Source organism: Brienomyrus brachyistius, chromosome 14 (genome assembly GCF_023856365.1).
Source record: "Brienomyrus brachyistius isolate T26 chromosome 14, BBRACH_0.4, whole genome shotgun sequence".
NCBI classification, from domain to species: Eukaryota; Metazoa; Chordata; class Actinopteri; order Osteoglossiformes; family Mormyridae; genus Brienomyrus; species Brienomyrus brachyistius.
In genome coordinates this window covers 24,805,660-24,820,142 of record NC_064546.1, presented here as the reverse complement: position 1 = coordinate 24,820,142, position 14,483 = coordinate 24,805,660, and the positions used below count along the sequence as shown (strand labels likewise).

Below are 14,483 nucleotides of genomic sequence, written 5' to 3'. Positions count from 1 at the left end.
AAGAATGAAATGTTCTTCAGATCTAAAGCATGCTCTTTGGGGAATGGATGTTTTAAGTGATTCTAGTTATTGAAGTATTTAATTAAAAATTAATTTGCCTCCTTTGTGTACAGAGGCAGTTTTGTTTTGTTCGTACCAAACGGAAGCTTCCGGAAATCGGCGTATGCGTCTGCGCAGCCTCGTGCCTCGGTTCGCCGGGTTCGCGCGCGGTCTCGCCCTCCATACCCCGGGACGCGCACATGAGGCCTATCGCCACAAGTTAATTAGCAGCCTTGTTCTTTAAGAAATTAATTTCTCACTAATTTCCAATTTGATTGTGGAGCAAAGAGATGGCTTTTGAAATTTGCATGTTAGCACTGGAAACACCGGACTATGAAGCTAAAGACACGTAGAAAGAGTGTGCTTGTGTGTGTGTGTGAGTGTATGTGTGTGTGTGTGCGTCTTTCTGCATGTGTGTCTGTGTACGTCTGTCTGTGTGCGTGTCTCCATGTATGTGTGTGTGTGTGTGTGTGTGTGTGTGTGTGTGTGTGTGTGTGTGTGTGTGCGTGCGTGCATGCATGTCCTGGGTGTTCTCCCAAATGAAGACTGCATGGAGGTAACCATTGCCATGTAATAAATGGGCACATTATTCCTCTTTTCTTAGCTGGGAGGAATCTCACCTCATTACAGCCCTGGCAAATGCTTTCCGTGCATTGATGCAGGCCCCCTAAGTCAGTTATCTCGCCACTTCACAGCTCCTGCAGCCTCGCCAGGATTCACAGCCGCCGCGAAAAGATGCGCTAATTGACACGGCCTGGGGGCACAGGTTCGGGAATATTCCTCTTTGTGTGCTAGCTGAGTGTTTTAATGGGGCTCCGCACGCTGCCTGGACGCCGGCAGCACTGACGCGGCGCTGGCCGAGACCCCTCTGCCGTCTCTTTCTTTTTGTCGCGATGCGATTCGGCAGAGGAGGCTGCTTTTTGTGATTCCCGGATACTAGATTGAATACAGCTCTGCACACGCCACGCATCCGCCGCTCCGGAGACCTGAGGGCCCACGGGAAACGCAGATGCTGGGAGCAGACTGTCTGCAGCCTGGAATAAATGTAGAGAAGGTGTAGAGAAAGAGAGAGAGAGAGGGAGAGAGAGAGGGAGGCGAGTGAGTGAGTGAGCAAGCAAGGGAGGGAGAGAGAGAGACAGCGACGGAGAGAGGAGTAAATTCAGCCCAGGACGGCGAAGAGGAAATGCATTCCCAGCCCGCCTCAGCTTCCCTCGCCACTAGCACCGAGCACTGAGGTTTTCCACGGAGCTTTCTCCTTTTTTATTTTTTTATTCGTTTGTTGGTTTGTTTGCTCTCCCTCTCCATAGTCCGCCATCCGCCAGCGGTCCCTGGATGGCCGACTGAGGACACGCGCAGGGCGGCAGGGTAAGTCAGACGCTCGCCTCCCGCTCGGCCCTGGTGCCTGGGTCTGACTGGCAGTGGGGTGGGGGGGTGGGGAAGGGGGGGGGAGCTAGTGCATGCGGCGCACGCTAAGGCCCTCTCTGCCTGCCGCCTGCCCTCCCCACCCGCCCGCCGCTGCAGCTCATTGGTCTGGCCCCTGTTGATTTTCTCCTCGCTCCTCGGGCCTATTGGTCGGTTGCCTTGAACCATTATCTCCACTCCCCCTGCGCCGCCCCCCCCCCGGCCCCCCAAACCTCCTCCCTCTCCTTCCGTCTTGCAAGTCGGGGAGAGAGGAAAAAAAAAGTAATTAGCATACATGAGGAGAGGAGAAGTTGGCGACACGCTCGGGAGCGGAGAGGAGACTTCCAGGCGGAAAGTTTGCAGGGACGCGGCCGCTTCCGCCCGCCGCGTCGCTGGTCGTCCACTTCCTGCCTCTCCGCGGCCGCTTCCTGGCGAGGTGAGCGCGGAGCGGGCTTTATTTACACGGCTGGGGAGGCGTTTCTCAAAATGGAAGGCAGAGATGGAGAATGGGAGTGTGGGAGAGAGTGGGGGGGGTGGCGCTGGAGGCTGGCACGCGTGCTGGAGGAGTGGGATCCGCCGGGAGGTGTCGAGGGGTTACGCTGGGGGTCCACGCTACCGTCGCACGCGCCAGTGAAGTTCCCCTCCCGGTAAAACGTGTCACCTCCTGCCCGGTCGCCTCGAATGGGGTGCAGCGCTCGTTAGTGCATCCTTTCGGACTCCGGACTCCCGGGGAGGCGGGAGGGGGGGGTCACACGTTAAACTGCTTCGGTTTTTGTTTTACTGTGTCTTTTTTCACAAACCGACCTGGGGATGCGTTAGGTGGCAGCTGGGCAGCGAGCCCCAACTTCCCACCCTCGAACCCTGAGGTTCAGACTGTGCTGATCCTGAGCCGAGCCCTGGGGGTGTTTTGGCAGCATGTGGATGGATGACAGTCCGGACACTTCTGCCGGTTTGGACTTTTGCGGCACAGACTTGCCACCGCGCTGTTGTTTGAGAATCTGAACAGGGGAAAAAACGATGAAAAAGCATTTGAGGAAACCTCAGGAAAATGATTCTCCTGCGTTTTGTGTTTCTGTGTCAGGTCCTGCCTGTCTGGATGGCATGTTATAGTTTGGGTGAGATTAACTAGCAAACTTGCATAAGTTAGATAAACTTTAGATAAGCACTTAGATGATCTTAAGTATACAAACACATCATGTAAAAAGTGTTGCTAATGATTTTAAAACAATGCTGTGTTCTGGTCATTTTGCGGCTGATGTTACTAGGTACTGTCACTTAAAAATCTGCATCATTTATTGTATAAGTGCTGCTTTTGGTAATGCATCTCTCTACAGCTCACTTGCTAAGTTTTAATCTACATGGTGGGTGTGTCTTTGTACTTTTCCATGAAAATGCTTCTTTTGTGCCGTTGTGCCGTGTGTGTTTGGTAGTGTTTCAGAAATACCTTTCCACTATTCGGACGGTGCTGCTGATTTATAATCTCCCGTGACTCTGACTGGGACTGTTTGTCAAAATTGCATGGACCACACCGTGGCATCGTGGGTAATTTGGGTGCAGATGCGTCTACGGCTCCCGTGAGTCTCTCAGTCGGGGCAGGAAGCCCCAGAGGCCCCTGCAAAACCGGGCTCTCAGCACCGGACAGGGGGAGCTGTCAGCGGAGGTCCTGAGCCGTGAAGGTCCGGCCCAGCCCGGCGTGTCCCGCGGCGGACAGGCTGCCACTTGGCGTGGCACTGAGCGACCGTGACGGGGTTAATATTCTGGCACTGATGTTTCTGGACGGGTTGGAGCACTCCCAACCTAGACCGCCCCTCCCCCCACCTTATCCCATTCCCCCCTCACGGGCTCTGACGCCGATCCAGTCAGCGGCACTCCGGGTGTAGCACTGGGGTCAGGTGCATAATTCAGCACCACTGCAGACCCCTGTGAGTGGGGGTGGGGGGGTTGCACGGAGGATAGGGTGGTGGGTGGGGGCTTTTCAGAGCAGCCCAGCTGCTTGCAGTCAAAGGCGGAACCGTAACACCCCCCCCCCCCAACATTCTGGACCTTTTCTGGGTCGTGTGTAGGAAAATAGAATACCGAAGCAAATGCACCTTCGGGAATCAAAACAGACGGAAAAAGCCGGAAATGTGTCTGCTTGTGAGGGCCGACGTGCTAAAAAGTGTGAATTTCAAACCACTCTTCCTCCCTCCCTCTCTCCATCCCTCCCTCTCTCTCCCACTGTCTCTTTTTAAAGGTTCCGATGACTTTATCACTCCTCTTTCTGAAGTTCGGCCAGTTGTGTTGTGTTGTTTGCATGTGTCTCACAGTTAGCGTGCCTGTGAGCTCACCACCCGGGGCTTAGTTTGATTGTTTAATTGTATAATTGTCTGTATTGCAGATGCGTTTTGTGTGATGAGGCTGATTCTCCCACCATACCTATAAGACTGGAATTATACTATAGACTGGCAGGTTGTTTTATTTTTGCTGCAGAAACAGTCCAGACACACGCTGTCTGGACCAAATGATGATTACGTCAATTAACATCATGCCATTCCTGCAGTACCAACAATTTTATTTAGATAGGGTATCGGTCGCATGCATTTCTGGGATGATAACAGTAGGAACTGAATGGAGGATATGAGTTGTATGTGTTGAAGTAGATGTTTGGGGAACTCTGGATATCCCCATGATGGTTGACTGGTCTTTGGGGACATGAGATGTGGTTTTTAAACAGACGGACATTTTTTAGACACCGACGTTTCCGAGGGTTACAGTTAACGAGTCCGCTATGTGAGCCGGCCTCGAAAACCATCAAGGATCGGGGTCTGTTTCGGCCTCGTGGGAAAAACGGCGCGGTCGAAGCTGACAGGCATCGCAGGAACCATCCTAGTCAGCGTCCTAATCCTCTGTGACGTGAGGGTCTTGGAGATCTGCCATGCGGCATCCGCAGCAGAAGTTGGCATTGACCGCGCTGCACCGGTCCGACATGCACTTCATGCCCGCGAGACTTGATTGGATTATGGGCCAGTGGGGGAGGGGCAGACCTGTCTAGCTCATACTGTGACGGGCTTAGCGGCTTCCTCTGCCCTCGCCTCCACCATCATCATCACGGTGGGTGTTTATCACACCCCTCCCAGGCTTCCTCGATAGGCCAGATCCCTCGAAACCATGACCCGTGGATGCTGACCCCCCCCCCCCATTTCCTCATTGTGCCGCCGCACCTCCACCAGCACCGTGGTTGTCCTCGTATCCCAGAATGCCAAGCATTTGCTCATGTGTTTACTGTTGTTGGGTGTATGTGTCATTCCAGCCGCCCTTTATCATTGTAATCTGATAGAAACCTCTGCACTTTTGACAACAGCGACAGACATAATTAACTACAATTATGCCCTAGATTTTAAATGCCTAAATATATGGATTATTCTCATTTAGCTCTGCGGTCTGAGAGTCCTGGAATTAACTGGACATTCATTTTTAGACCGTCTTCAGATGTATCGCCAGCCTTGCCTCAGGAAGGGATGGGGGGAGTAGGAGGGGGGGCTGTTTTGAATATTTAAGTGGCACGACCCGACTGATCGGTGATCCAGTGAATCGAAAATAATGACTCGCGTGGGATTTCCAAATGTGGCTATTATTCAGGCTGCCAGGGGAAGGCAATGCACCAGGGCATGCGGGGAGGGGGGGGGCGGAGGGGGGCTTCTTCACGTGACCCAGGCCGACGGAAAGTGCTAATTCGAGGCCTGTTGGGGAGGGAGGGGGCACTAGCAGGCAGGAGGCATCAGATCGTGAATTCCCACCCAGGCGTCTGTCACAGGCACTGTGTCGGGGAGGGAGGGGGGTGACGAAGAGGGGGGAGGGGAAAATTCCCCAAATTTCGAGATGTATTCCTCAGTCACATGGTCTGATGTGAAAATGAACATAACAAGAAAGTTAACGGGCTCCGTAATCTGCCGTCGTGTCTCCAGCCGTGTAAATAAGTCTTTTTCTCCTGTAGTATCTGTTCAGTTAAAAGTTAAAAGGCGTGTCCTGCTATCGCGGATGAGAAGCTTATGTACGTCGTAGATTGTCCTGGCTTCTAGTCCCCCAAAAGATTTTTTTTCCTGTTTTAAATGAGCTGGTTTCGGATCTTCAGCTGCGATTACATTCGCATTTCTGCAAACTCAAAAAAAACCCAGGAAAAAAACAATGGTCAGTTTGCACAAAAAGACTATAAACGTGGATGAATGAGTCGATATGCGCCGAGGTCGCGTCTCCGAAGGGACGTGGCGGCGATCAATGCCGAGCGGATAAAACGGCGGGGTAGCTTGGAAAGAAGGCGGGCCCTCCCCGGAAACGAAAGGGAGCGGAGAACGGGCGCGGGGGGGGGGGGGGGGCGGCGTTACATCGCCACTGAACCGGAGGAGCCCCGTCTTTTACCTCTCGCCATGGAGGTAATCTATTTCCTTGCGGCGGGCCAATTAAAAATCTATCTGAACTTTGGAACGGGCCCGTAGTGGGAATGTGGCGTGTGCAGAGCCGGTGGGGGAGGTGGGGCTGGCAGAGGGGTGGGGGGGAGAGATTAATGCATGCGCTCACCTTGTAGCATAACAAGTCATGGGATGCATTAATCACCTGGGAAAACCTTCACCTGTGCTTTCATCGTCACAATCAAGCCGTGTCAGGAACGGGAATTTGCATAAGTTATATTTTCGTCTGTGGATCGCTGATAAAACCCAGGGGGTGGGGGGGGGGCAGTACCTGGGGTGCGGTGGGGTGGGGGGGGCTCATCGTGCACAGGTGTTCCGAATTGTCAGAGTCACTCGTCCCAACTGGCTCAACCCAGAGGCTCTGCCTTTAATTAAGTGACCCGCACGCCTGCCTTCCGCCGCTCCGGAATAAACAGCTTCCCTGGATCCGGTGACCCAGTGTCTGTAATGGAGGATCGGCAGCTCTGTGCTTTTTATGTTCCGTCTCCCTCCCGGCTCCGGCGCATGGGGGGGGGGGGAGGGCATGAGCGTCATCAGCCCCATTCTGGAGAACCCCCACGAGGGGTTTTTAAACCTCCGCCGCTCGGCGTCTGGAACATTCCGGAGACAGCGCTTCTAGCATGGCCGGCAAGGAGGGTGAGCGAGAGCGGGCCTGGGTGCTGGTGACAGGGGGGGGGGGAGCCCTGGACGATAGCGGGGCATGATTAGAGCGCAGGAATGCATTATTCATCATGGAGGGGGTCTACGCGTGGCCCCAGATCGAGCTTGTCGGTTTTGATCACCGCAGCGTCTCCGTCACACACAGAAACAATATTGGGCCGATATTACAGTCCCTAATGGGTAATTGGCCCTGCAGTAGACTGCGGGACCTGGGGGCTGTTGGGGCAGGGGTCTCTGAGCGTTACCGGGGGGAGGGGATTATCACTAACCAGTTTACTCTGCCTCCCCCAACCCTCCCACCCCGCTTTTCCACAGCTCATTTGGCCCCATCATCACGAGCTCCATTAAAGCACAACCCGCTGGTTCCCCAACACCGTTCATGGGCACGGGGCTGCATCCTGCCGTCCTGAACACATAACCCCACCTTCTTTTTTCTGAAAAATGTATTTTCAGGAACTTCCTTTTTTTCTGGGTTATTCTGTACACTAGAAAAAGGGGAGAGCTGTTCATTTTAATTTCTAAAAACTTGAACGTGCGGCTTCTGCGTTATTTCAAGCTTTTCTTAAAAAGAGAAGAAAAGGATGAGCTTCCTTTGAAAAGTACATGACAACCTAACATGCCTTGGGGGGGGGGGTTATATCACAGGCACCATCCATACATCAATTAGCCTTATTTTCATGTCAGATGTGAGTTTAAGCTGAGAAACGTATGTATGATGCCCTTTTGTAACCATGATTGTTTTCTGTCTGAAGCCCCGAACATGCACATCATAACTGTAACGGAGGATGTGGCACATGGTTGTCCTTTTGAGAGTCCATCCATCAGGGAGCGTATACAGGGGCGGAGTCACAGGGGAACTGGCCCCAGCTGGAAGGTGATTGGCCCCCAGAGTGACCCTTCCCGTGTCACTCACCGATTCACAACATATCATTGATTGGCTCCTCTGTATCACCCACACCTTCAATAATCCTAGACTAGTTCCATCGATCCATCCATCCATCCATCCCTCTCTCCGCTTATCCAGGGCAGGGTTGTGGGGGGAGCCTGGAGCCCAACACAGGAGTACATATACTGGACGGAATGCTAGTCAGTTAGTCCTGTAATCTTCTAACTCACGTTGGTAAGGTGGGGAAGTAGAGACAGCAGACGGGCGGCGGGCCTACCAACCTTGGGCCTACCAACCTTGGGCCTACCAACCTTGGGCCGACCAACCTTGGGCCTACCAACCTTGGGCCGACCAACCTTGGGCCCACCAACCTTGGGCCGACCAACCTTGGGCCCACCAACCTTGGGCCGACCAACCTTGGGCCCACCAACCTTGGGCCCACCAACCTTGGGCCCACCAACCTTGGGCCCACCAGATCGATACGCGTGTCTTTAAGGCTCCCCACGCCTTTGTTAGTAAATGAAAACTCTGCTTTCATGCCATCCATTTTTTATTATTTTTTTTTACCAATTTTGTGTATTTCTTTTTGTTCCATCTAGAGAAACGATAACACGAACCTCTGGCAAGTAAGGAAGCATCCAGACTGTCGATCGTGCTCCTTAGCTGCGTCAAAGCGTTCCTTCTATTCTGAAATAACAATAAAAGCCTGCAGCGCTCAGGCCTCTGTGAGGCTCAGCGACATGTCGCATTCAGACAGAGCTAATCCCGGTTCGTGAGGAAGAATCTTCACCATTACGCAGGATTATTTCGCTGCTGAGGAGTCCTGCAGTGTTCCACCCTACAGTAAACATAATATATAGCGTGTGCTGGCCTCTGCAGACAGTGGCTAATGGGGCGTGTTTTGGGGGAAAATGGATGCGTTTTATTTCCTTGTTTCTCATGATGTGTTGCATTAATAGACCTATATTATCTCATGGGGGGGGGGGGGGAGTAAAAGCTGAGTTTCTTAACACAACCTTTCAAGAATCCGTATAAAACGAATTCAGCATGCCCGAGGGAGTTTCCCTGTCTTAAAAACACCTGTTAATAAAAATTAAATTACACCTGTTAATAAAAAAAGACAGACAGGTGACATAAAAGGAACATCGACAGTTACCTGCTAGCAGGTGATTTGCACAACCAATACGTTGGGTCAGATGACCAGCAGTAGGACCCAAAGTCATAATCACATCTTGCTCCGGCCTTCCGCAGTGGGCGGGGCTAAGGTGAACCGACAATTGCGAAATAAGCGACAGGGAGGGTGTCACGCCTCGCCGGCGATAATCCCGCCAACGCTTGGTCTCCCCGTCACGATGTCTCCCGTCGCCAGGTTGCACCGAACGTCGCATTCAGAGAGCCGCGGGATTTTCAAGGGCGCATGCTAACGAGGGTCTGACTGACAGCCAGAACACCAGGTGGGGCGGCCCGCTGTTCTGCGCTAAACTGTTTTCTCCGATACGCCAATCGAGGGCTGAGGCGGACTCTTAGGCCCCAGGGCCTAGTGGGCCCTGCCCCCTCATGGGTCAGGACAGACAGACGCCATCAATTCAGAGAAACCCACTCCACTGACCACCTTGATCCTAACCCTCCCTGTCAACCGCTCCCCCCCCCCCCCCCCTCCACCCCATTCATTCAGATAGTGGAAATTGTGGCAGATTACTAAGACATACAACCCAGGGACAACCATTGCAGGGCTGCAGAGGGGTGGGCGGATCATACTAATACTAGGTAGGGGGGTGGCATTTTTGCAGAGCGTTGAGAGCGTTGAGAGCGAGGGCAAGTTTTTTCAGCCGCGGCTGTATGAGAAGGGCGGGGGTGGCTAGAGGGGTGGGGTGGTGGGATGTGGGGGGGCTGTAGTGCCAAGTCCAGCACTCCCAGCAACAGGACGAGCCGCCCAGGTGCAGCGCGTGTGGAATCGCCCCAGTTTCCTGATGCAGCCTCTGTCCCCTGTCATACTCCCAGAGACGTCCCTTCTGCGTCCGCGGTCCCATTCTCCTCGTTCTGTCGTCCTCCTTTCCCGATCCCCATTCCCTAACAGATCACCCGGGCTCTCCTTCTCTCTCTGTTCCCTTTTTTTTTTCCCCATCACGTCTCGGTCGAGCACACGTGAGCTCCACGGCTCTCGGGACGGTGGCACATCCTTGGGTTAGCACGACGCTAACGTGCTAATAGCTCAGCCGCTGCGCGGCAATCCGTCATTTCTCTTTCCGTAGGTTGTGTCCCATAAATAAAATACTGGCGACCGGCTGTTGTTCTGAGGCACCTTGAATTAACATCTTTTTTCAACGTGTGGAAGGCGGCGGTGATATTTTGCCGCCTGAATTTTTCATCGTGTCCTTTTGCGAGGCGAGCTTTTGATAGACATGCCCCTTGAGAGCGGCAGAGTGCGCTTTCAGCCCAGACAAAGGGCGGCCCTTTGTCCTGACCTCATTTTTTTAACTCTCCGGTGAAGGCTTTATTTCCTCCAGAGCAGCGCTGTGGCACGAACACAGCAACACGACTCCCATCCCGTGTGACTGAGTGCATGCGGTTGTACTCACAGTCACTAGTGCTCTTAGGGTCTTATAAACGTCCGGGATCAAATCACAGAGGAAACTGACGTTTTTCAGTTAGCAAAGGTGAATTAGGCCAGATCTAAGACAGGGGCTCTAAGACTTACGTTTCTTTTCTTTTTTTAGTCATTCGATTATTGAAATATCTTTTCTAATTTAAGGATTAAATAGTAGATCCTAGAACCGTAATCTATCCACAAAGCAACTCATGTCTGATTTCACCCTAATGTCCTTCCATGTTAAACCATGAAAGGAGAATCCTTCTGGTAAAAAAAACATCTACACAGTTTTACTCGTAGGACATTAACAGTTTTGATTTCTGACATAGCTTCCTGTACTCGTATGAACCACCCCCCCCATCACACACCGCAATGAGTGAAACTGCGTTCATGATACATTTGACGATGGCTGGAAAATGCCTGCTAATTCATGTTGGCGGGCCTGTTTTCGTACTTAGCAGCGCTGTACACAGAGTCCCCTGATGTTGAATATTCAGGAGATGCAGGGTAATCGCGCATGTTTGTCGTGTTAGTACAGCGCGCCGTCGCAGGTGATTAATAAGCCCCTATTTCCTGGGCCGCCAATGCGAGTTTACCGTTACATGTGTCCGTGGCCAGGTCACATGTTCGTTCACGCCGCTGCCACTCTCCGCCTCTGTCTCCCCGCTCCCTCTGTCCCCCACCTCCCCACCCTCACTGCGGTTTTTGCGGCTCAGGGCTAATTTTAAGCATGACGGCGCCACAAACTGACACATCCCTGCCTCTGGCACCGTCGCACCCTCTGGTTTAATTTACCCCAGCGCCCCCCCCCCCCCGCTCTACGCAGGACCGCGTGATCTCAGCCGGGAGGGGAACTGACGCAATATTCCACAGTGGCTCCTCCGCCCGGGACATTGCGATGCCGCCAATGTGACGTATGGCACCATCTTAAAAAAAAAAAAAAAAAAAAAAAAGCAAGCTACTGTGTATAAACAAAGGAGACAGGAAGCGTCGCACATTTACCCCAATGTGTTATTAAAGTACATATATATTGTGTGGCTCAGCACTAAACGCTGACGGTTACTTTTCTTGTGCCTTTTATAAACAGTGACATCCTGTAGCGGTAATTGTCCAGCCCTGCCTACAGGACTGAGGGTTCACCTTCAGTGCTAAATGCTAAGCCACCCCAGCTAGCGGCGCTCGTCCGGCGTACTCACATGTTCACAGGCAGGCGGGCACTGGACTGTGTGCAAATGCGTATCTGACTGCGCCTGTCAAAGCCCAGAGCTGGTAATGTGTGATGATGCACTCTCTCTGTGTTCTCCGTCACTACTAACACCCCCCACCCCCGAAAATGCCTGTTCGGAGGACAGCGCTAAGGATAGTCCACAGCTCTGGTCAGTGCGCCCGTAATTCCATTTAGACTCGGACCTGAGATGTTTAATTACCCCCATTACAACAGGGCCATGGCCGCAGAAGGTGTTCGTCTACATTCCCTGTCCGTCTCTACATCTGCTGCAGGACCGCGAGAAGCTTCCAGAATTACCTCGCATGTATAATTAGCTGTTATGCTGTTTTCAGCTGATAATATTCAGAAACAATGTTTTTTTTTTTTTTTAAAGAGGGGACTATAAATTCTCAATGAAGTGTGAAAAGACTGATTAAACCCACCGTGATTGCCAGCCAAAAATCAACAATTGCTTTGCAGGAGGGAGGGATTCTTGGAAGAGAGGCATTCTGGGTCGCGAGCAACACTGTGGTGTACTCACCGCAAAATGAAACACTAGACGCAGTTGTGTCATTTAGTTACCCTGAGCATCTCCAATGAGTCTCCAGCTTGCTCTGGAACTGGAAATACTTACACATCTACAGAGTTATCCTCTACCCTCGAAGTACAGCTTTGTATTTCGTTTTCATTTATATTTCCATCAAGATTGTGAATTTATGCCTAAATGTAAATATCTACTCTGCAGTACACGGAGAGTCTGTAAGAGACTTTTTTATGGGGGTAAGGCAGCCACTCCAAAAGGCTGCAGTTTTAGCGTCAATAGAAAATAAACGACTGTAAGTCTACGCACTTTCGGGTTCTGATGCAGTGGTGCAGAGATCAAAGCAAATAGGAGAGGAGATGCCGCTTCACTGGGATACAAAAAGTGACGTTTGCTCTCGCAAACCGAAACGCTTCTGAGAGGGGAGATGCCGATTTCACACTGTGCCTTTAAAATCCGGAGTGGGCCGGGCAGGATCTGTGCCGGGGTGGGGGGGGGGGGTGTTTCTCTCAGTTTTGTTGGAAGGCAGAGAAGCTGATCTCTCTTTCATTTTTCCACGGGTCGATATTCCATCTCGGAGCGGAGGGACGTCACTGAGGATGCCGCGCGACGTGCACTCCGTGGCTGTCGGGTGGAGGAGCCCCACACTTCATTCTCCTCGACAGCTTAGAAAAGACACGTATAAATCGACGGGCTTTTTCTGTGCCAGTCTATGCCCCCCCCCCCCCCCCCCCCCCCCCGTCTGGAGCAGCGGTGAGCCTGCGCTCTGAAATGGCGCAACACCAGCGCACTCGTCTCCCGAGGTCCTAAGCTCCTGGCACACAGGAAGTGTCCCGTCACCTCCTAGCTTCGCCCTCTCGCTAGGCCCCGGTTCTGAAGAGGGACAGGGACCCAGACCTCCCCTTTGGGGGCTTTTCCTGACCAAAAGTGCAGGGTTTCACGATGGGCCGCAGTATGGCTGATTCTCGGGGCCTGCGGCCCCACTGTTGGCAATAGAGGAAGTCAGTTAACAACTGGACAACCAGACCTACAGGCAACTTAAAGAAAGGTCATTAAGGCACACATATGTAAACCTACAGCTAGTCTGACATTTAAGGGGCAAGGAGGGAACCTTCAGGCAGCTACTTAACCTGATTTTGTCTCAATAAAAGGTCCATTTGCTCGTATTTGATCAAAGCGTTAGCTCATCGTCACAATGATAGCATTTTATTTTATATCCATATATGACTTGTAATGTGGGCAGTCTACAATCGTACCAAAGGTCTGTTTACTAGGTTTATGTACTCTTAATATTTGGTTTATGCATTATTGTCCGCCCCCCCTCCCCCCCCCCATGTCCTTGCCGCACACCCCACAATGACACCAACTGCTGTCAGGGATGCTGGTTGACTCAAAAAGGCTTCCATTTTCGTTCCGTTTGGCGCAAAGCCCACAGACCCTAACCACAAAACACCTCTGTAGGCCCAACACCAGTGAAGGAGGGTTAGACCCCCACCATCGTCCCCTGTCGCCATCTGCAGCATCTTGGTAATTAGCCAGTATGGAGGCTGCATTAAGTACTCTCTAGATAAAAATATCTGAAAAAAGGACTGAAAAAATATCAACGGTGTACGTGATAGTTAGTCACCTGCTAAGCAGGGTAGCGTGTGACATAATCTGACACAGGGTTCCTGAGCAGCTCCATGGTGGTCCTGTCCACCGAGGATTCAAACAGGCACCAGGAAAGGTCATCCTCTGGATGAGGCCATGCCCCTGAAAACACCCAAGGGGCGGGGCCGGAAAATATCCAATCGGATTGTGAGAAGGATTGTGTGACATTAGCGAGAACCTTCGATGAACCCTTTAGGCAGCCTCTGAGAAGGTTCACACCACGAAGGTTCAGGTCTCATTCACCATTTCTCATCTTCCCTAGAGGGGAGGAGATGAAAACTCTGCAAGATCCCCCCCACCAATGGCGTTTATACTCCATCGCCTGCTCTCTTTTTGCCCACCCATAACTCACCCCCTTGCCGTTAGCAAGGCGGACACGCAACGGGGCGACCATTGACGGAGGCATCTCCCAGAGGCCCAGAGCGCGAGATCCTCCTGTGTAGATATGGGCCGGCCGAGGAGCACGTCAGCAGAATCCTGCCTTTGCCTCTATCGCCCCCCCCCACCTGCGGGAGAATCAGGGCCGGAAGCTGCTCCCGTTTTTCGCCGAGGAATCGCGTGCCATTATGTAAATTTTAGAATCCCCATGCGACACGCGACATTCTCCTCCATTCCCGGCTCTCGCCGGCTCAAGACGAGCGGCCTTTTGTTTCTCTGCCAGCCAGGAACCAGCAATTTCGACACCAGCATCCCCACCAGAGCCGTCAGCAATGGGGTGTGGGGGAAGAGGGCGTCCCGCGGGGATGACAGCGGTGGAGAGCGCTGGAAAATACCGGACAAGGATTCGATTAGGCCGTGGGGTGGGGTAAACAGAAGCCGACTGGTTAAAAACGCGGTCTGCCTCCGCAGCCACAGATAATTCACCTTCAGCCCCCGTCAGACGGAGGCGAGAGGCTGCACAGCCTGGGGGGACGGGGGGGGGGGGGAGCACAGCCAAGAGATGTCAATAAAATATCCCTTCGGCATGTATAAGCGGGGTCCCTCTTACAGCCGGTCAGCGTCGGCTGGAGGGACAGCGGCCGGTCCCTCTGGGGAAATAGCAGCCTTTAAAAGGGGAGGGGCAT

General features: G+C 52.6%; 1 protein-coding gene across 1 annotated transcript in view; it reads left to right on the top strand.

The window, feature by feature from the left end:
* Positions 1 to 1,718: 1,718 nt before the first annotated feature.
* myt1lb (myelin transcription factor 1-like, b) overlaps positions 1,719 to 14,483 on the top strand; it is a 73,939-nt gene continuing 61,174 nt past the window's right edge. Inside the window, exon 1 of the mRNA XM_048975277.1 lies at positions 1,719 to 1,876. Coding sequence (XP_048831234.1) covers positions 1,736 to 1,876 — 141 coding nt within the window. The 5' untranslated portion in view covers positions 1,719 to 1,735. The remainder of the gene's footprint in view (positions 1,877 to 14,483) is intronic.